Below are 22968 nucleotides of genomic sequence, written 5' to 3'. Positions count from 1 at the left end.
AGAACGCAGTTCCGAACTCGCCAGCCCCTCTCAGGCCGGGAGAGGGCATCCTGAGGGGCAGCTTCCCTCTCCAGCCGGAGCCTGACATCCCCACTCCCACCCGAGGATGCCTGTCCGCAGTCGCTGAATGTCACTGCTCCCTCTTCCTCCCGATCAGGGTAGACACAGCTCCTGAGGCATCCCCACCCCAAAACTGCCGCGGTCGCCCGAGGGTACGAAGCCCTGGAGAAGGACGAAGTTTGGGGCCCTCGGCGGCGGGAGGGGGGCGCGTTTGAGAAGACCGCACCTCAGTCCCAGACCTGGCGGACACACTCCCCACCCCAAAACGGCCCAGGCGTCCCCATCCTCTCGAGGACACCGGCATCCCTGCCCTCCCCCGAGGGCGGTGAGCGGAGCCCCCCGGGGCGGAGGCAGGTACCCCTGGGGCGGAGACTGGGGCGGGCGGGGTCCGGGCTGCGCCCCCGGCCGGGCCAAGCGGGCTAGCGGGCGGCGCGGGGGGAGCGGGGCTGGGCGGCGCTGCCTCGGGCTCTGTGCGCCGCAGCCCGGAGCCGAGGAGGAGGAGGCGGAGAAGGAGGCGGCGGCGGTGGGTCCCGGGCGGGGGGAGCGCGGCGCTGCGGACCCGGGCGGCTGGCAAAGGACGAGGCGGAGGCTGAGGAAGGCAGCGGGGAGACCCGGGCTGCAGCAACAAAGGGCAGCAAGCGATTGGCCGGTCTGCGGGCGAGGTTAGCAGGGGACCAGGGTGGCCAGAGGCAGCGGCGAATGGTGCACGTGCTTGCAGACACGGGCGAGTGCGGAGCCGGGGGTGCACGCCCGGCGGGTAGGGGGCTTGCACCCCTCCGCCTGGGATGGCAAGGAGGCTGCAGCGAGATCGTTCCGCCTGCACCCGGCCTGGGGCTGGCAGGGTAGGGGGTATGTGTGGGGGGTAGGATGCGAGCCAGGGGGCGGGCGAGTAGTCGCCCGGGACCGGACAGGAGAGAGGGTGGAGGAGGGGGCGGGATGTAACGCTCCGGGCGGCGCGCCCGTCCGCGCGTTCCTCCGCGGGAGCTGGCGACTGAGAACCTCGAATTTTAACTTCGCGTGCCCGCCCGCGCGCGCCCGCCTGCGCCCACCCCTAAATCCTGCGGCCGCCGCCAGCGATCAGCTCTCACACAAACTTTAGCTGCGGGCTAGGGGCTTTGGGGTTGAGTGGGGGAGGGGGGGGGGAGAGGAAAAAAAAGGCTTCTGATTGGCGTCGTCGACAGCCAATAAGGCCAAGCGCCTCTGCTGCGCCGAGATCCAATCCATTTCTAGAGGGAGAGGGGGCGGGCAGGTGGAAGTAGAGGTGGCGCGGTGTCTGCGAGCGAGAAAAAGGGCTGGACCAATAGGTGCCCGGAAGAGGCGGGCCCCGCGGTCTGTTGATTGGTACTGGCAGCTGACCCTCCCCCGGGGTGGTGCCGGAGGTGTTGGGGGGGGTGATGGGTCGAGAGGTGTGTCTATGTGGAGGCGAGATGACCGGCAGGAACTTGCCCCAATGGGGGGCAGAGTGCTTAGTGAGCGGGTGACGGACAGACCTGTAGGCCAACGGTTGGCCTTAAGTGTTCGCGGTCCCGTCCAATGGAACGGCGCCGGGGCGGGGCCGCAGCTCGGGTTTAATGAGACTCCATTGGGCTGTAATCAGTGTCATGTCGGATTCATGTCAACGACAACAACAGGGGGACACAAAATGGCGGCGGCTTAGCTCCTACCCCTGGCGGCGGCGGCAGCGGTGGCGGGGTCGACGGCACCTCCTCCAGGCGGCAGCCGCGGCTTCTTTCTCAGGCAGCGGCAGCGCCCCCGGCAGGCGCGGTGGTGGTGGCGCGCGGCCAGGTCTGTCACCCACCCCGCACGTTCCCAGGGGGGAGGAGACTGGGCGGGCGGGGGACCGACGGGAGGGGGTGCCGGGAGCCCGCGACGCCCCTCCCACAGGCCTCTGCGCGAGGGTCACCGCGGGGCCGCTTGGGGTCAGGCTGCCCCTGAGCGTGACGGTAGGGGGCGGGGGAGGGGGGGAATAGGCTCCGCCCCTGGCCGAGCCTCCGGGGCAAGGGGCGGGGCTCACTAGTGGGAGGGCGGGGCAAAGCCGAGTAGGGCGGGGCTGAGGTATGGGAAGGAGGGGGCTGGGAGGGGATTTCTGTGCGTGAGGTAACTGGTGGGCTCCGGAGAGGGGTCAGACGAGGGCCTAGGCAGGATTGGAGAATGGAAGACGGGCTGGGAAACTGGAGGTGTGGAAGCCGGCCGAGTAGGGAGGGCCGAGATTTTGGTGTGGGAAGGGGACCTAGGGTTGTGTGAAGGGCTGGTGCTGTGCTGCAGACTGGCGACTTTGCAGTTAATTGGGAACACGCTAAGGATGAGTTTGGGTGTGGTGGATGTGGAGTTGAGAGAGCATTGTTGAGTGGGTGTTGGACTGGGGGCCGGGCTTGCCTCCTGAGGCAGGTACGATTGCTGTGATCGGAAAGAAGAAGTAGGCTGAATCCTCATGTTGGGATAGGGTAGAGGTTTGCTGGCTCGTAATGAAACATGACGAAAACAGAAGGATGGGATAGTTAAGTTTGGCAGGCTTTCTAAAAGATGATGTTAAGGTAGCAGGAAAGACTAATGGGGAGGGTATGGGGGAGAGATGGCTTTTAATTTGCAAAGCTATGTTAGTAGAAGATCATATTATCGGGACAGGTAATTCAGAGGATTGGGGAAAGTCTGCGACTGTGAAGAAAGTGGGCAGGACTGGGTAAGAGGTCTGGGTGGGTGTGATTTCATGGACTGAGCCAAGGATGGTGTTGGAAACTCTCATTTGATAGGCTAGGGTTGTCTGGAGTAAACTTGAGTCAAGTCTTGAAGGTGCGGCAGGAACTGGAAAAGCACAGAGTGTCCTAGGAAGAGACCTGGAGGCTTGCTACCTTGGGCAAGGACATTTGGTAATTTTGAATTTGGTAGCACTTTGGTTTGGGCAGGGTTCAGGGAGTGATGGGAGCTGGCAGGGTAAATGCAGAAGGGCAGATTCATGACCTTCTATTCTCCATGGAGGAGTTGAATACCTGCAGTTGGGAAGAGTGTTGTCATGGGAGAGCAGTAGAGGTTATAAAGGGGCAGTGGTAAAGAATTACAGACGTGAGCCAAGCACACCGGGAATTCAAGGTAGAGAGAGTTTACATGCAGAACTGTATAGCCAAGAGGGAGACGTAGCTAATGGAACTTAGTTGTGCTGGCATAGTGTTAGCTTTTTGTATTCTAATAAAGAGTGTACACACACACATTCTGTGCATGTGGTACATACACAAGTATGCTCACGTTCAGAGGACAGGGCAGGACATAGAGTGTCTTTACTATCCCTCACTATTCCTTCCTCTAGCTCTTGTCTCGATGTAGGTTCTCTTTGAACTAAAAGCTGGCCATTTTTGCTAGGCTGGCTGATCTGCCAGTGAGCCTCTTGAGGCTGCCTGTCTCCACCCTCCATTGCTGGGATGACAGGCAATCTAAACCATGGGTTGAACTCAACAAATTGTATTTTTTGAAAGTACATCCTTCCTCTCATGCTAGTATATCCAAAACTTTCTGATGTAACTCTGAAATAAAACATTTGATTGCTTCTTATTATAAATTAATTACACATGTACCACAATGAATTTGAGTTGTTTTTAAGAAGGAATGGGTAAGGCACCTGTAACTTCTAGGCCAGCTTTGGCTTTTGAGGCAAGCCTGGGTAGGTAAGACCTTGTGTTTAAATGAGCAAATCAATAAATAAGGAAGGAAAATTTTAACTTAAAGGAGGAATTTAGGCTCCAAAACCACAGAGAAACCCTGTCTCGAAAAACCAAAAAAAAAAAAAAAAAAAAAAAAAAAAGGAGGAATTTAGATGACTTGGCCAGCTGAACTTTTGACTTTTGGCTGCATTTGGGTCTCTGGGTAGATGTTTAGTGACTATATTTTGTTTTCTGGGCTAATGGACTACTTGTGAGCACAGGTGTCCGAGGTAAGACGTGTGAATGGAAAGTACATAGGTGGGTGGAGCAAGTTTGACAAGTTGTTATTTTTTGTTTTTGTTTTTACATACTAACCCCAGTTCCCCCCCTTTTCCCCTTACCTGGGGTTTGAGACAAGGTATCTCTATGTAATAGCTCTGGTTGTCACGGAACTCGATTTGTAGACCAGGCTGGCCTCGAATTCACAGAGATCCACCTGCCTCTGCCTCCTGAGTGCTGGGATTAAAGGTGTGCACCATGCTGCCCAGTTTAGCTTTTAAAATTTTAAGGAGTCTAAATTTTGAGTAGTAAGCAGATTGAACAGCTTTTCATGTATTAGTATTTGACTTTCCCCATTTGTAAAGTTCCCACTCCATCCCCTCTTACTTTGGAACTGAGTCTTTTATTATTACTTAGAAGTTCTTTTTTTAGATGTTATTCTTTGACAATTTGTTTACATTTATTTATTTTGTTTGTGTGCATATGAGGTGTATGCATGCATGTGGGTTCATGCACCATGATTCATGTGTGTGGAGGTCAGAGAACAACTTGTGGGAGTCAGTTCTCCTTCCACAATATTAGGTCCCTGGGTGGAGCTCAAGTCAAGCTTAGGTTTCATGCAAGTACCATTATTCTTTGCCACTACATTGACCTGGAAGTTCTTTTTTTATGGTGAATACAAGTCCTTTTTCCTGTGTGTATGTCACAAATACCTTTTCAATGTGTGACTTTCCTTTTCACTCTCTTTATGATGTCTTTCAATGAACGGAAGTTCTTAATTTTAACGGAGTCAGACTTATTGGTCCTGTCTTTATGGGCAGTGCCTTTGTGTCTTATTTTAAAGAATATTTCCTACTCACCCTGAGGTCACAAGTTGTTTTTCTGTGGAGTGCTAGCTCCTGAAATCTTTACTGACTTTCTAAGATGTGTAACTGTTGAAAACACTCTTTGACCCCAGCTTGCCACTGCAAATTTATGCTTGCTTTTCTTCACGTTTTTCTGTTCCCTGTCTTGAATTTCTGCACATCTGCAGCTACAGCTAAGGGCCAGGTGCTGCCTTCTCTTAGGAAAGATGGTCATATAGACAGAAGTGCAGCCAGATTAGATTTTACAGGCCTCCAGCTGACTGTATTACCCTTTTCCCTTTTATGAGCTAGTGTTTTATTGTGCTCCTGCTATGGGTTTGCTACCAGCGTGCTTCTTTCGTATCTCTTATCTCAGTGATTCCTCTTAATAGTTCTGTAAAACAGGCTTGTATTCTCATTTTTACACGTGAGAACCTGAGACATAAATAGATTTACTAACATCCCCAATATTCCTCCAGTTTAGGTAGCTAGCAAAGTGGAAACTGGTCTGCAAACTTTCATATACTTTTTTTTTTAACTTCTTTGTTTTGTTTTTTGAGAAAGTTTCTCTGTGTAGTCCTGATTGTCCTGGAACTCACTCAGTAGATCAGGCTGACCTTGAACTCAGATCTGCCTGTCTGTGCTCTGAGTGTTGGGACTAAAGGTGTGTAACACCACGTCCCACTTCTAAAATTAAGTCACACCAACTTGTGGAGTAAGATTTCTGAAGCCTCTTTTTAAAAACTTTTTTTTTTTTGGTTTTTCGAGACAGGGTTTTGCTGTAGTTTTGGAGCCTGTCCTGGAACTAGCTCTTGTAGACCAGGCTGGCTCAAACTCACAGAGATCTGCCTGCCTCTGCCTCCCAAGTGCTGGGATTAAAGGCGTGCGCCACCACCGCTCAGCTTGAAAACTTTATAACCAAAGAGAATTTCCTCCTTTCCTTGCTATGTATTTAATTTTGGTTTGGGTGGTGGTGAGTGTCTGTCTCAGAGCCACTTCCAAGCTAGGTAAGTATTCTATCGCTGAGTTACACCCTCAGTCCCAACCAGCTTAGAGGAATGAATAGACCATCATGCCTGGCTCCCAGCTTCCACCCTCTTAGTGTACCATGTCCTAACTAAGGCACATATTATGAACGTGAAGTGCAACTTTGAGTTAAGAGACTGTTTCCAGCTTCAGAACCTGAGGCAGGAGGATCCGAGTATGTTTCCTGTGGTTATATACCACCACTTTCAAAAGTTGATTTATAGTTCTCTTGACATTTGTTTTCTGTTTTATTTATTTAATTTTTTTCCATGAATTTGCGTGTCATCCTTGTGCAGGGGCCATGATAATCTTCTCTGTATCGTTCCAATTTTAGTATATGTGCTGCCGAAGCAAGCACTATTTAATTTTTTGAGACATGGTCTCACCGTGTACCCTTCACTGGCCTGTAATTCACAGAGATCTACCTGCCTCTGCTGTCAGAAGGTATATCTGTGTTACTGTGGCCAGGTATTTATTTTATTTCTAAAAATTTTATTTTTATAAATTTTTATTTTTTTCTGCAATACACGCTTTTAATTCTAGCACTTGGGAGGCAGAGGTAGAAGGATCTCAGTGAGTTCTAGGCCAGCTTGGTCTACAGATTGAGTTTCAGGACAGCCAGGACTGTTATGCAGAGAAACCCTGTCTTTAAAACCAGAGAGAGAGAGAGAGAGAGAGAGAGAGAGAGAGAGAGAGAGAGNAGAGAGAGAGAGAGAGAGAGAGAGAGAGAGAGAGAGAGAGAAATATCTGTGCTGGACATGCTTGTGGGAATCTATTATCTCCTTCCATCATGTGGGTTCTGGGGATCAAATTGAGGTGACAAGCTTCCTGAGCTGTTTTACAGGCCCAAATTTTTGTGTTTTAAAGGGACTCTCATTTGTTATCTAGGTATATGGGGTGTCTGTCCTAAAGGACTAGTCCAGGGTCCTGGAGTGACTTGTCTCTCCATGTGTGTTTGCGTATGTGTGGGTGCACAAGTGTTTTCAGAAGGCCTGGAGTTGACAGAGGGTATGGTTATCTATATCACCCTCTACCTTGTCTATACTGAGACTTGGTTTCTTGATTGAATGCAGAGAGCTCACTGATAATGGCTAGTCTGGCCAGCTGGACCACTGCTCCCATCTGTCTTTTATGTGGATTCTGGGGCTTGGGACAAGTGCTAGACCTGTTCTCCTCAGCCTTAAGAATCATCTTTAAAATTCAGATTACTTCTTTTTTTTAGAGAGAGGACTCATGTATTTCAGGCTGGTCTTGAACTGATTCTCCTGGGATTTACAGTCTTGCATAACACCCAACAAATTGTTTCTTAATACATTGTTCTTTGTCATTAAAAACTGAATAAAGCTGACTTGCAATTAGAGAGAAACTTAGGATTGAGTAGAAAAATGTAAATGTTAGAAAGAGTCGAAATGTAGTTGATTATTTTTTAAGTGGAATGCTTAGTTATCATAAATAGTAATCAGTGCTGGCTTCAAAGGCCTGCCCACTTGTGATAACTTTTCATCTTGCTTCAAATCCCCCCTTTTACAAGGGATCAGATTTCCTGTGGTGTTCCTAACAGTGTGATTAAATTTTCGAGACTGGAACTGTTGAGCACTTAAATGCAAGAATGACTGTGCAGACCTAATTCATGGCTTCAACCAGGAGATTTGGGACCTGTCCCTACTAATTTATGATGATGATGTTGAAACCGATCTTTGCGAGGGATTATGGAAGCCATAATAGTTTATTGATGGTTCAGTTATTGTTTGTTGAAGCAGATTTACACAATTATAGTTTAATGACATAACAAGGGTATTGTCAACCAGGAGAGCATGACATGAAAACTTAAACTTAACAATTCATATGATATGTATTAGTTGAAATGATAATTTTCATGGTGATTTAGCCTCTTAGAAATCCTTGGAAACATTATTAGCTTATGAAATTATGAATTATGAATTTGAATTATGAAATTGAAAACTATGTTAATGAGTTGTAGGAAAGAACTTAGTATTCCTTTAAAAAGATTGGGGATTAGAAATCCAGTCAGTAGCATGAATCAAGTGCCTGCTTTTGGACTTGCTGTTGCCTGAGACTCAAGTTGAAACTAGACCCATGTTTGAAAGGATGAAACAGTGTGTTTTGGTTTCTTCGTCATGCCCTCATTGTAGTGGCCGATGTTACCAGAATGATTCAGACATTTAACGTGTGTGTGTGTGTGTGTGTGTGTGTGTGTGTGTGTGTGTGTTGTCCCTGCATAGTGCACTTTGCTTTTGGTGTCATGTGTCTCTACTGAAAAGATTTTGCAGCCTAATAAACCTCTCGGCCGATACAATAGTCCAAATCAGACCAAATCAAACCGAATTAGAAAAAGCCCAAGTTTAATGGATTAGCGCTCCCTGGTGACCTTCCAGTACCCCAGGGATGGAGACGGGGAAGGAAGACTGGAAAACCATGTGTTCGGTGTTGGGGGGGGCAGTTTAAATACCCTGTAGAAATGGTCTTGAGCATCTCTGAGGAGGGGCCACCGTTTGACAGGCTTTCTTGGAAGTGGAGTCTGGACTGAGGCATCTCCCAGGGGAGGGGGCTTGGAATGGAACTTTCCACCCGAACATTCCAGACTCCTTGGATAAAGCGATGACCCCAACCCAAACACCTACCTTACCTATTTGATAGGTCACATTCAGATGCCAGTGCCACATTTAGTCACAGCTAACTTTTTCCTCTTGTTCTCTCTCCCTCCCTCTCGGCCTCTTCCTCCCTCTCTGTCTCTCTCTCTGTCTCTCTGTGTCTCTCTCTCTTTGTCTCTCTCTCTCTCTCATTCATGCCCCCACCCTCTCACTCAGTTTGTTTTGTTTTTGCTGTATAGCTCAACTGGGCTCAACTTGAGACCTTGACTACCTACATAAGGTTCCCAGTTCCTTATATAGTCCACGCTGGTCTTGAACTTGAGATGCTCCTCTTGTCTCAGCCTCCCAGTTGCTGGGGTCATAGGCATTAGCCACCACACTGTGAATTCACGGCCAGCCTGTGCTTTATAATGAGTTAGTTCCTCGACAGTCGAGAATATAGTGTCAGGCCATGTCTCAAAAAACCAAATCAACCAAACAAATCTCAAACAGGCATTGGTCCTGTTTTGATTAGTTATAGCCCAGAAAGCAGAGCATGTGGAGATGAATCAAGCATGAGTCTTGGTCCTGTGGTAGTTTGAGAATGGATTCCATAGGCTCATAGGTTTGAATATATGATTCCCAGTTGGTGGAACTGTTTGGGAAAGATTAGGAGGTGTGGCCTTATTGGATGCAGTGTGTCACTGGGGGGGGGCAGGCTTAAGGTTCAGAAGCTCACCTATTGTTAGCTCTCTTTGCCCGCTGTTTGATGATAAGGATGTAAGCTTTTGGCTACTGCTCCAATGCTCTCCACCATGATGGTCATGGAGTCTAACCCTCTAGAATCATGTGTCGCAAATCAAATGTCCTCCCTCCCTCCCTCCCTCCCTCCCTCCCTCCCTCCCTCCCTCCCTCCCTGTCTTTCTTCTCTTTCTTTCCTTTTTTGGAATAGATTTCACTCTGTTGCTCTGACTGTCCTGGAACCCATGTAGACCAGGCTCCTCTCAAACTTACAGAGATCTGTCTGCCTCTGCCTCCCATGTGCTCGGATTATGTACCACTATGGCTGGCTTAAATGCTGTCTTACATAAATTGCCTAGGCCATGGTGTTTTCATCATAGCAATTAAAAAGTAGCTAAGACAGCTCCCAATAATTGTATAATTGGTCAGTGCCAAATGAGCATAATACAAAATGGTCATGAATTTCAAAATGGGTAGAAAGCTGAAAGTGTCCAGCCACATATGTGTGGGATTTGTTGGGGTGTTGATGGAATTGAGTTGGCAGGTATCTTAAGTTCTGTATTGTTTATTTTATACTTATTTTCCTTTTGAGAAAAGTTCTTGCTGTGTAGTCCATGCTAGCTCCCTGGACTCTCAGATTGTGAGTACAGGCATGTGGTACTGTATCAGGCTCTCAGCATTATCTTTCCAGGTTCAACTGAAACACCTTGAATGGGAATTGAACCCAGGGTTTTGTTCATGCTAGGCAAGCAACTCTACCAATGGAGCTACATTCTCCAGTCCCTAGTTCTTTTTATTTTATTTTATTTCTTTTAATTTTTATTTATTTATTTCCCCTTTTGAGACAGGATCTCACATAGCTCAGACTGTTCTGGAACTCACTATGTAAACCAGGCTGGCCTTGAACTCACAGAGATCCCCTTGTCTCTGCCTCCCAAGTGCTGGAATTAACAGCGTGCATCACTATGCCTGGTTTCATTTTAGTTTTAAAAACATTCTTTAATAATTTATGAAGTTAAAATCCATATAATTCATTTTATTGTCATTTTTGTGGGAAAGTCTCAGTCTGTATCTCAGGCTAGCTTGAAACTCATCTCTACCCCAGGCTGACCTTGAACTCTTGGCAAGTGTTATAGATGCGAGCTATTATTGTGGTAATAAATATTTTATTTTTATTTTTTATTTTACTTTGGTCTTTTGAGGCAGAATTTCTCTATATGTAGCCTTGGCTATCTGGAACTCCTCGCTGTGGCCTCAGACACACAGATATCTGCCTGCCTGCCTCTGCCTCCCAAGTGCTGGAATTAAAGGTGTGCTCCACTACCACCTAACTAATATGAATGTGATATCTGACCCTTTATGTCTATTTTTTTTACAGTATAGTATGTTTCATTGTTCATCCATATTGTAGTAGTATATATCAATCTATAATTTTTCTTTTTTGTAGTTGAATAATCATGGAATTATTTTACCATATTTTATCTGTTTTGCTATAAGTGGATGTTTGGCCTTTTTGTTACCTTTGGGTATTGTGAACAATGCTGTTAAGAACCTGTTTTTGTTTGTATTTGTTAGAGAAGCTGTTCTCGGTTTTTTCAGGGATCTAGCATGAAGAGTTCTGTGGGATCATGGTAATCCTATCTTTAGCTTTTTGAGGCCTTCCCAAGCTGTACTTTGTTACGTCGTAGTTGATTCTGGCATGTTCTGTTCTGACTCTCCTTTGCCTTTCCCGTGGCACCTGCCAGGAGACTGGGTGAGGGCAGGACGTTGTGTCACTAAGTATTCATCGACAGTTTCATGGCCTCATCTCCCAGTTAGTTTTTCAGGGAAATAGATGTATTCAGGCCTTGGCAGTACCAGGCATCTCCGTGGATGGTTGTAAACCAGGGCTACCGTTTTAAGCCATTGCGCTACTTGGGTTGTGGTGGTAATGGAGGAAAGCAGCCAAGGGCTTCTCCATCAGCAGCTTGTGCTGTGCTGTGGAAAGATAGTGCTAGCATTTGATGATGCTCACTCAGTTCATACAACAACAACAACAAATCCTGGATTTATAAAAGAGAACTAAAAATACCACGTCAGACCAGGATGATAAAAGAATAAACTGTTACTAATCTTTTGTGTTTCCACCACTGTTTTTGGCACATCTGTGATCTCATGACTTGAATATTGTGACACTAATTTTAAAACAACCCAGGCTTTCCTGCTGGCTTAGAGGAGGTCACTCGTGATACTTCTGATAGGGATATTTGGACTTAGCTTATACTGCTTCTAATATTTCTGAATAGTGTTGATCTTTATGTAATGCCAGTGAGACTTAAAGCTCAGTGTTGGACCAAGCGTTTCCTTAGATCTGTGCAGAAGAGTTTGTAGTGAACGCTGTAAATAGGGTTCTAAGGCTGCAAAATGCAACCATATCATTTGCTGATAGTTTTTAAACTAAAGATAAAATGTTTCACAACCACAGAAAATAGAAGAATTTACTTTAATGTGGCACGAATCTTCTGAATTAATTTGGGATTACTTATTACCTTTTGGCAGCCTTTTACTTTAACTTTTAAGATTTTAATAGAATAAAAAAGGAAAGAGAATAATGATTTTAGGGTTTTAGTTGTGACCGAATGTCCTATCCACATCCAACAAATCCTAGGAATCTGCAAAAGAGAAGTGGTGTGGGTAAATAAGTTTTATGTGGCTTTTTAATAAATTATGTGTTTTTTCCTATAGCTTTGTCTATCAAGTTAGTTACTGCTTAGATGAATATGAAATGGTTTTCAGTGTATTCTCTTTGGTGTTAGTGGGGTGTCAGAGACTAATCAGCCCTAGATTAAAACCTTTGCAGTGGATAGTGTACACAGTAGATAATTTAACTGAGAATTGGTGACAGGTAAGAAATTTCTGATTTCTTTCCTTTTTCTAGCTGTATATATGTTTTTTAAACACCTGATTGAGCTTGTAGCAGAGAGCCGCCTAATTAACTCTGGTTGATATCAGATGGGAGCTGATTTTTGAGATTAAATTGAGGAGATGGATTCTCTGGGGCAGGAGAGGAGGCTCTGAAATCATCTGGTCGTTTGTGTAAGACTAGGATACAGGTATTTGTGATTTCTTTTTTCTCTTGGTCTTTGAAGTGAAAATGGTCTCTGCTCCCTCAGCTGAGACTTTGTGGAACTGCTGTGTCTTCTCTTAGGTAAAGCTGTCAGTCATGGCTGTGGGCCATCACCACAAATACTTACAAGTATGTAGGTGCTCGTTGGCCTCTGGGACGAACGGTGATGCTGCAGGAAAAGCCAGTGCTGACATGCAGGGGAGCAGTCAGCTGTGTGCCCTAGTGTTCACACCTAGAATGTTAGCTTTGCGGCCCTGCGTATTCTCTTCAGGATAGTCTGTCTTTCTTTTTCTTGGCTGTTTGAGACAGGGTTTCTCTGTGTAGCCTTGGCTGTCTTGGAACTCACTCTGTAGACCAGGCTGGCTTCGAACGTACAGAGATCCTCCTGCCTCTGCCTCCTAAGTGCTGTTAGGACTTTTTTTTTAAGGGCTGTCTTGAAGCTAGTTTTAGATTTGAGACTGGGCTCACATCTACTAGAATAAGAGTGACTTGGAGATTAGCAGGACCTCTGGAATTTAGGTTTCTGTACTTAACACTTGTGTTCCTTATTCTTGCTCTGTGGGTGTGCCACAGAGCACATCCTGGGGTCAGAGGGAAACTTTCAAGGGCCAGTTAGTTCTCCTTCCACTTCTGTGTGGCCTTCCAGGATGGACTCAGGTTGCTAGGCTTGGTGGCAAGTGCCTGCTACCTGCCGAGCCCTCTCATCAGCCCACAATGTAATCATATGGTTAATGCAGATAATTTGTGAAAAAGAACATTGGAGAAGAGTCAGTTTTTTTCTTTTCTTTCTCCTCCTTCTTTTTTAAGTGATGTGTACTTCTTTAAGCACTTTCCCAGGGCTTTTATTTCCTACCTCGGATTGCATATTTGTAAGTATCCTTCAGTGGTTGAAGCCCGGTGACTGGATCACCAAATGCTCACTGGTAGCTCGCTGCAGTTGTTGTTGATGGGTTTTATGTGAGCGCTGAGAGCTGTGAGATGGTTGTTGACTTAAGGGGTGTCCTTATGCCCAAATAAATATTTACTTTCTTTCTTCCTTTTCCTTTTTCTTTTTTTTGGGGGGGGGGCGGCGGGGACGTGCAGATTTGCCTGAAGACCCGGACAATGTTCTTTTTTTTTCTTTCCCCTGTCATGGACTGTTAAAACATCTAGAGTTCCAATTCTGGTATTTTTTTCCCTATTTTATTACATTTTTAATATATAAAATGTCAGTCTTGCTGACATGTGTTGGTAATGTATATGGGTGATTATTTTGGTTGTGGCTACTGGTTGTGGTAAAAACTTGTCAGTAATGTATATTTTGGGTGTATATTACTTGAGAAAAATGTTTTGCTTTATTGAATGCTCTTTTGCTTATATATCTATTATGCCTAAAAGCAACTTTGTGTTGCTGAACAGTTTCTGTGACTGTGACATCTCATCTCAGGTGTGTTTGCAGGGTCAAATCAAATTAATTGTGATTCTTCCCGAATAAATGATGAAAGATGGAATGATTATTTGGATACCGTGAAATGTCTTCTGATACAGTTCTTCTCCAAGCACTTTCACTTTGGAGAGTTGTATTTCCTGCTGTACACATTCTGACAAGAGATGCTTCTTGCTTTCTATGTGGCTAAAAAAAAAATAAGCAGTTTTGTCCCTAAGCACAGTGCTTCTTCAGGGCTGATGGCTGTCAGTGATTTATGGAATGGCACAAGATGGAGTACTTATTAGATTTGCAGATGACAGAGTCAAGATTCAGGCAGTCTTGAGCAGGTTGGAAGACAGTTCAGATCAACTTTGAGTTCCAGTATTTAAAAAGTCAGTGGTGGCTGGATGGTGGTGGCACATGCTTTTAATTCCAGCACTCTTGAGGCAGAGGCAGGCAGATCTCTGTGAGTTCGAGGCTAGCCTGGTCTACAGAATGAATTCCACGACAGCCAAGACTATACAAAGAAACCCTGTACTGAAAAATAAAAACAAACAAACAAACAAAAAAGCAGCCAGGGGTGGTGGTGCATGCCTGTAAATTCAGCATTTGGGGAGCTGAGGCAGTAAGTTTGCAGTGAGTTCAAGGTTAACTTGGAGTACATAGGGAGTATCTACCTAGTCAGGGCTAGCAAGAGCTTGTGTTAAAAAAAAAAAACAAGCCAAGAAGAAGAAATAAACAACAAGAATAACAACAAAATTCCAGAATTTCAATATTTTCTATGTGGAAGGCTGGAAAGGTTTGGTTTGACAGCATCTTTGAAAAGAGATGTGGGTATTTGGTTGGGCTGTGTGCTCAGCACAGCCAGCATGACAGGCCTGGTTAGGGAGGAGTTCATGTAGTATTGGGGTGCACTTTAACTGAAAAACCCCTAGACTGTGTGCTTTTAAGGTGGATGTTAGTCAAGTAGTGAGCAGCCCCCAGGCGCTGTGCTCAGATAGATCCAGGATATGTAAAGGTGAAGGATGTAGGATGCCGGGTTGAAGGGAGGGCTTTCAAAGGTAGAAGACGGTTGGGTTAGTAGTGGTTTTTTATTTTTTAATTTTAAATTAACTCTTTTCAATTTTATTTCTTATGTGCATTGGTGTTTTTTCCTGCTTGTCTCTGTGAGGATATAGGATTCCCTGGAACTGGAGTTAACAGACAGTTGTGAACTGCCGTGTGGGTGCTGGGAATTGAACCTCAGTCCTTTAGGAGAGCAGACAGTGCTCTTAACTGCTGAGCCATCTCTCCAGCCTCATGTTGGTAGTGGTTTTTTGTTTTTGTTTTTTGTTTTTTAAAGATACTTCTTTTCAAAGATTTGAAGTCCTGTTATATTGAAGAGATAGTAAAATGTCTTGGGATTGTTCCTGGGGAACTTGGACTAGTGTGTCAAAAGCCCAGGGAGGTAGAGGCTTGCTCTCTTGTGACTGTGGTAACCTCCAAAGGTGATGGGCTTTCAATCATGACGAGTAATCTAAGTGGTGATTTGGTGGCCTATTTGGGATATGGAATAAAGACCTTTTCCTGGGCGTCTGAAAGTTGGTCTGGATGACCTCTAGGGTGCCATCAGTCCACATTTCTAAATCCCAGAAGGGAAACGCAGGGATCTGGTTCTACTTGTCTGCAGAGAAAGCCCTTTTCAGGCCATGGGGTCAGGAGTTGAGCGGGATGAGTTTTGAGTAATGCCAGGGTCTTTGAGTACAAATGTTACATTCTTCAGTATCTATCTAAAGAATTTGAAATTTCTCTTGTTAGGTATATACATCTAAATCAACAACAATAAAACTTTAATTAATTTTATGTTTCATGAGACCCTGTTCGAAGTCTGTAGACATTGAGTTTAGTAAATATCTATTATAATAGGTAATTCTCTGTCCAAAATGTTAAGTGTCGTATGCAGTGGATCCTGAACAGTCCTGGAGGCTGTGTCTAACTGTCCCCTGTGGTTTCTGTTATCAGCAGTTAAAAATGTTGTATGGAAAACTGGAGAAATGACCAATTTTCTTTGGAAATTTAAAATAACCTTTATTATTGCATATTAGGCTTTTCTTTTTTATTTAATTATTGTTAATGTGTATTGTTCCTGATTTATAAATTAAGGTTTATTGTTGGTATGTGGGTGCAGGAGTAGCAAACCTGAACAATAGCAGTATATATCAGGTACAATATCTCTGTTCCAGACTTCCACTGGGGGACTTGAAACTTAGCCCAGGGTCAGTGGAATGCTGTATGTGCACTGCCTGTAGGGAAAGTGATCCAGGGCTTAGGTCACTTCCCTCTGTACTAATGGAGCTGCCGTGCAGAACCCTATCAGTGTCTCTGCACAGGCAGAAGTAGCTGAAGCAGCTGGCTGAAGCACCCGCTCTCATCTGTATGCTCACGGGGTTGGGCTGGGATTCTAAAATAATGGCCCTTGAGCTGAAGTGTGCTATTGGTTTTTATACCTTTGAGCCTTTGACATTTAGAATTGTGCTGACAATCACATGACTTGTTTTTTGGTTGTTACTTGTTTGGACAAGAAGATAGTTTTATGTAGCTGAGACTGGCCTCAAATTCAGCCTTCCTGCCACCTCTTCTCAAATGCTAGGATTCCAGATTTGTGCCATCACACCACACCTAGCAAAATGATGTTTCGTATGGACATGCTGTCACTTGGATAGAGTGGGAGAAGATGGGGATGTTACTGGAGAACAGTAGGTTACCCAGTCCCAAGGCCAGGCTTATACTCACTACCAGATTGGAGAGCACTGCTGCCCTGGCCAGATGGAGTCAGATTTGTCGGGATTTTCTTTCTATTGAGGCGTGGAATGAGCTGGAACAGGTGTTAAGATAACTAGAACACTGCATTATTTAAAGGTGAAGGGTTATGTTACTGTATTAGTTTCAGTTTGTCAGCCTGTGCCCTAGAAGGTCTCAGCCACAGATGCTGTGCAGATCAGATCACCAGAGTGTCTTGATTCCATACAAATGGCTTAGGCTGGGAATTTTCTTATGTGAGAAAGTGGGGAAATCCTTTACCTAGCTCAATTCAAGGTTACTGTACTTTTTTTTTTTAAGTTTTTTAATCTTTTAAATTTATTTATTTATTTATTTTTTCAAGACAGGGTTTCTATGTAGCTTTTTTGGTGCCTGTCCTGGAACTAGCTCTTGTAGACCAGGCTGGTCTTGAACTCACAGAGATCCGCCTGCCTCTGCCTCCGAGTGCTGGGATTAAAGGTGTGTGCCTCCACTTCCCTGTCAAGGTTTTTTTTTTTTTTTTTTTTTTTTTTTTTTTTTTTTTTAAACAGTTTCACTATGTAGCTCTTGGCTGGCTTGGAACTGTCTTGTGTAGACCAGGCTGTCTTCAAACTCTGCAATCTGCCTGCCTCTGCCTTCTGGGTGCTGGAATCAAAGCCATACACTATGATTCCTGGCTTATATCCAACTTTTTTGATACTTATGTCTATCTGTGATACACTTTAGACTGCTTTCACATGGTTATTTTGATAACAGGAATACATTTTTCCGCATTTTAATTTATTTTGTGCTTTGAGGGGCAACACATCGCACAGCATGTGCACAGAGGTCAGAGGACAGCTTTGGAAAGTGAGGTCTTTCCTCTCACCTTGTGGGTCCCAGGGATTTAACTTAGGTCATCAGTTCTGCAGCAGAAGCCTTTACCTGGCCGAGCTTTCTCCTGGGTAAATGAAATTCATTATTCATATAACTTAGGTGCAGTTTCTGAAATGCTTCTAAATTACTGCAGGTAAACAAAGAAAATCCTTTAAAAAAATCCTTTGTAGATTGTGACTGGTGTCTAGTTGGATGGTGTCATCACTATGGCTGTATCTGCCTGCCAGTGTGTTCATTTTGCATCTGAAAAAATTAACACTGAAGAATCTTATGTTTAGAAGTTCCATTATTAAGAGCCCATTCTCTCCTTTTTTATCCTTTAGGTCTTGATTTCCTAAAGATGTCTTTCACTTGAAGAGTACAGTCCTTTCCATTGTCCACGTCGCCTGGCTGTCCTCTTCATCTCTTAAGGATGCTTGTCCCTAAGATGTTGCTTGACATGGGCTGGGATCCTTTGCCTCTTTGTTGAATTGTGACTTTCAAATGTGCAGGTTGTGTTAAGTACAAGGAGAACCTCTATGGGTCACGTCTCTGTTGGAAAAGTCATTTGTCAACCATGGTAAAACTTGCAAACCCACTTTACACAGAGTGGATCCTTGAAGCAGTGCAGAAAATCAAAAAGCAAAAGCAACGGCCCTCTGAAGAGAGAATCTGCCATGCGGTCAGCACGTCCCATGGGTTGGATAAGAAGACAGTCTCTGAACAGCTGGAGCTCAGTGTTCAGGATGGCTCTGTTCTCAAAGTCACCAACAAAGGCCTTGCTTCCTATAAGGACCCAGACAATCCTGGGCGTTTTTCAGCAGTTAAACCAGGCACCTTCCCCAAGTCAACCAAGGGGTCTAAAGGACCATGTAATGATCTGCGCAATGTGGATTGGAACAGACTTTTAAAGAGAGCAATCGAAGGCCTTGAGGAGTCAAATGGCTCCTCCTTGAAGAACATCGAGAAGTATCTCAGAAGTCAGAGTGATCTCACAGGCACCACCAACCACCCAGCCTTTCAGCAGAGGCTCCGACTAGGGGCCAAGCGCGCTGTCAACAATGGGAGGTTACTGAAGGAAGGACCGCAGTACAGGGTCAACTATGGGAACTCCGATGGCAAAGGAGTGCTCCAGTATCCCAGTGCTTTTCCATCCTCACTCCCGCCTGTCAGCCTTCTGCCCCATGAGAAAGACCAGGTGAGTGAAACTAGAGTCTTTACCCATTGGAAACACTACTGTTGTAACTTTGCTTCTGTTTAGGTTGTTCCATGTACACACATGTGGACAAGTGGTTCTCAATCTGTGGGCTGCTACCCCTTTGACGACCCTCCTATCTCCAAAAAGATTTATTTATATTACAGTTCATAATAGTAACACAATTACAGTTCTGAAGTAGCGGCGACAATAATTGTATGGTTGGGGTCACTACAACATGAGGACCTGTGTTAAAGGGCTGCAGCGTTAGGAAGGCTGAGAACCACTGCTGTGGATGAAAGTTATGAATGGATTTGGAGGAGATTAGTTGTTTTTGCCTTGAAGCTAGCTCTTTATTTTATATTAGCACAATTCACAGCATGAGTTTTTAAAGTCATTTTATGATGTATTGAGGGCTTTCTCAGTAATTAAGAGTTAACATAATACTCACATGACTTGTTTTATGCTGTAATTGCTAGATAAACCTTAGTCTACCTTTCTCAAGCCTAAGAGAAGATAAAAACCTTCATTCTTACTTTAATATCGATCATCTTTGCATTTTGGGAGTTGTTTTATTATGTGACCTAAATCCCTACTGTTTTAATTTAAAGTCAAGTGGTCAGTGGGTGTCGGTGAATGTTATTTTGAAAAAAAAAAAAAAAGCTTTTTAATTGCATTTATTTGTTTGTTTGCTTGTTTACTTTTGTGTATGTGTGCATTCATGCCTGCAAGCCTCAGTGCACAGGAGGAGGTCTGGGGACTGCAGGAGCCAGTTTTCTCCTCCCACTATGTAGGTCCTGGAGATCAAAGGCAGGTTGGTAGGGGTGGTAGCAGGCACCTTTACTTACTGAGCCATCTTGCTGGCCCAAGGCTTTGTGTTGCTGTTAATCTCACTGTAAGTACACAGTGAGTTCTGTTACTACTGCGATTTTAAGCCTTCAGTTGATGTGGTTTTCTTGGTTTTATTTCAGATGTACTGAATTAATCTCCAAAAGTCAAACTGAAGTAAAATGAGAGACTGTAAAATCAAGCCCTGCAGTTTTTGCATTCCTTTTTTTAAGTACAGTCATTGATAACAGTTAATTTTACGTTTTAAAAACAACATTAACCATTGTTAGTAGGAAGCAGTGGTGCCTGTACACTGCATATCGAGAGGATTGAAAGCCATGTTTGGGCTCTGTGGGACGGTGCCTGCCTGCCTGCCTGCCCTGACATGGGCCCTGGTCCCCTTTCTGCTTAGCTGGTAAGGGCCCTAGCCCTGGAAGCTGAATAAGACCAGGTCTTTGCACAGGTGTCTGGAGTCTAGAATGGATTCTGTTTGCTTTTCTATGAGACAGGGTTTCTCTGTGTACCTCTGATTGTCCTGGACCTCACTCTGTAGACCGAGCTGACCTAGAACTCACAGAGATCCGCCTGTTTCTGTCTCTCTGAGTGCTGGGATTAAAGGTGTGTGTTTCTTAACTGTATTTGTACCTTCTTGGTCTTCTACAACATTTATTTATCCATTGATGGTGGTTGCACTAGATCAAAAAATGAAGTAAACTATGAAATTTTCTTCCTTATAACTTTATTTTAAAAATGACAGTAAAACAACTAATTTAAATTCCTGAACACAGCCATTTAGGCACCTCTGGTTTCTCTTTAAAACATTTAAAATTTTTTCGCTTACTGTTACTTATTTATTTAGAGACAATACTTCACTATGTAGCTCTGGCTGTTCTGGAACTGTGTGTGTAAACCAGACTGGCCTCAAACAGAGACCTGCCTGTTTTTGCTTCTGAGTGCTGGGGTTAAAGATATGAGTTACAATGCCCATCTCCTTAAATATTTTAAATACATACACATACATGCTTATAAAGCATATACATACACATACACACATATGTATATAAAGCATATATACATATGTGTGCATGTATATATATGAACATATATTTTATAAAGTTTCCTAGAGCCATTTCTTCCTAACTTTGCTTTTTTTTTTTTTATCCTCAGCCATGGCAAAGTTTTATAATTATCAAGCATACGGGTCTAAGTTCAGGTACTTGGCCAGTGTAGTGCTTTGTAAATAAGTGTCCTCTGGAGGCATTTTTCCTTGTCCTGGAGGAGTCAGCATAGATTCTCCATAGTGCCTCTCCTTTTCTGCCCACCATTTCTTGCTAACCTTTTCATTTTTCTTCAGGCATCATCTGTACAGAACTATTTTTAGTCTAAAGAAAAATTCATGTTTGAAAGTGTCTAGTATTGAGAACAGAGTAGTTTATTGCTTAGTGTGCAGTTGCAGCTGCTCTTTCTGTGATGTAGATCTTTAAATTGTCAAGTTAGCATCATTTAAGAAGGAAAGCTGAGAAAATGTGCTCCAGATATTTAATTGATGAAATATGGGAATTAATTGTGTCAAGTAATCATTAAATTTTTGGTGGGATTTTTATCACTGAGCTATCTATCTAGCCTCAACCAGTTATAGGTATTTTCTTTCTTTTTTAGGTAGGCCCTCATTATGAGTCTAATTCAAACTGTCTTGGAACTCACTAGCTAGCACAGAGAGGCCTCAACACCTTTTTATTTTTTATTTATTTATTTTTTTTTTGTGAGACAGGGTTTCACTACACAGAACACTATATAAACCAGGTTGGCCTTGAATTTGCAGAGGTCTGCCAGCTTCTGCCTCAGTGCTGGGATTAAAGGTGTGTTTCTTTTTTTAATATTGGATCTTCCTCTCTTGCTCTCCATTGTGATTTTTGGGACAGGATCTCTCACTGATTCGGCTGTATGGGCTGGCTAGAGAGCTCCAGGGACCCTCTTTCTCCACATCTCAAAGCTAGGATTACAGATGTTCATCCCCTGTTCCCAGACTTCTACACAAGTGCAGGGGATCCGAACTCAGATCCTTGTGTTTGTGTGGTGTGAGTACTTGACCCACGAAACCACCTTCCCTTCTTTCCCCAATTTGGAAAACTATTGAAACCGCTTGTCCTTGCTGACTTTGAATTTTTGATCCTGCTGTCTTAGCCTCCCTAGTAACTGGAATTTCAGGTATGCCACCATGTGTGGCAGAATTTAGGACATGAATGGAGACTGTTCCCAGATGTACAATCTTAACTATAGTTTGGTGAAATAATGTCTTTCAAAGAAACTTATCGTGATTGCTTTTGAGTAGCTGAATGTCATTGTAAAAGAGAAAATTAAAACAATAGCTATTGTTTTGTAAGTGCGAATGCTGGCCTCTTCCAAGTAGTTCACCCTTACCTTTTGGCTCATAGTTACTGGGAGGGAGGGAGATTATTGTCCTGCTTTTTGCAGATGAAAAACTGAGATGCAAAGCTTAAGCAATCTGTTGAAGGTCAGTAGAGCAGGTGAGCAGATAGTCTGGGCAGTGTGTCCTAATCAGCATGGGAAGTCTCTCTTACTGTTCTTCAGTCGGTCAGAAGTACTTACTCCCCCCCCCCACACACACACAAGTAGATGAAATTTGGTAGTTGTCTGATGAGTTTATTACATTTTTTCCAAGTAGGTACAATTTATAATATTAGCAGACTTGAAATGCGGTGGGGAAGTGGTAAATTGTGCCTCATTAGATCTAACGTCATCATCACTCCTCTGCAGGACTGCTGGGAGGAGCACAATAGAAGCTGGAATAGACGGCTCCTCCCTGGAATGCCATTGCAGGACTCGTGATAGTCTACAAGTCCAGCTGGGTATTACCATTCGCACTTAACACGAAATACTTTGTATTTATTTAAGAAGCTTCCTCTGGTGAGGTGATATGGAAATGAATTAAACCACTGAAGATAAAACTTTATCTTTCACTCAACTAGGGAACTCCTAAAGGATAGTATTAATGTTTCTCATTAAAAGTGGTAAAGCTCAATTAGGTCAGATTATGAGGACTTTAGAAAGTCAAATATTCTAAGAGACTTCAGTTATCACACTTTGTAGCAGTAAGATTCCATTTGCATATATGGGCTTTAGCATTTTTATGAAATCAGTTTAGTCCAGTTTTAAGCAGATTCCTTAGTATTTCACTTTATTGAGACTGCCATTCTAAAATTTATTAAATGTTAAATCTTGGTATGTTTCTAGTGCACTGTAAAGTAGGGGCGCTCCCAATAATGCTTTTGAATTTTTTCTTTAGGAGAAATGAAAGAAATGTTAGGAGTTTTAGGAAAACCAAAAGTAGTTACGTAGTTACATGCACACTGAGATTGTTAATAGGAAAAGTTTTTATAAAGGAGCACAGGTTCTTAGTGACAAACACTTGTGATGGTCTTGGCAGTTTATCTGTTCCCTCCTTCTCTATTTATTTTCAGTGTTTTTAAGATGCAGTCTCCCTCAAACATTATGTAGCCCAAGCTGGCTGAATTCTGCCTTAGCCTCCCAAGTGTCCCCACCCCCATGAATTTTGGGAGTTCTGGGCAGGGTAGTGTTTATCAGAGTGAAGGATGCGCAGAC

At 44.0% G+C, this 22968-nt stretch overlaps 1 protein-coding gene and 1 non-coding gene across 5 annotated transcripts in view; one reads left to right on the top strand and one right to left on the bottom strand.

Moving 5' to 3' along the window:
• Positions 1–588: 588 nt before the first annotated feature.
• The window catches only part of Kat6b (lysine acetyltransferase 6B), a 192544-nt gene continuing 170164 nt past the window's right edge, over positions 589–22968 (top strand). The window contains exons 1-2 of one of the 4 annotated variants that reach the window (XM_050126924.1): positions 589–722; positions 17666–18519. In XM_050126924.1, the coding sequence (XP_049982881.1) occupies positions 17899–18519 (621 nt within the window). In that variant the 5' untranslated portion in view covers positions 589–722; positions 17666–17898. Of the gene's footprint in view, positions 723–1571; positions 1846–17665; positions 18520–22968 lie in introns of those variants that run through there. The other 3 variants (XM_050126923.1, XM_050126925.1, XM_050126926.1) reach the window with 3 other exon arrangements.
• LOC126491361 (U6 spliceosomal RNA) lies at positions 6093–6200 on the bottom strand. The gene has a single exon (XR_007589382.1). It is a non-coding gene; the product is annotated as a U6 spliceosomal RNA (small nuclear RNA).

Source organism: Alexandromys fortis, unplaced genomic scaffold, assembly GCF_014885135.2.
Source record: "Alexandromys fortis isolate MF-2015 unplaced genomic scaffold, M_Fortis_MF-2015_v1.1 scaffold_273, whole genome shotgun sequence".
NCBI lineage: Eukaryota > Metazoa > Chordata > Mammalia > Rodentia > Cricetidae > Alexandromys > Alexandromys fortis.
Note: the sequence above shows the minus strand (reverse complement) of the source record. Positions and strands in the feature narration are given on the sequence as shown.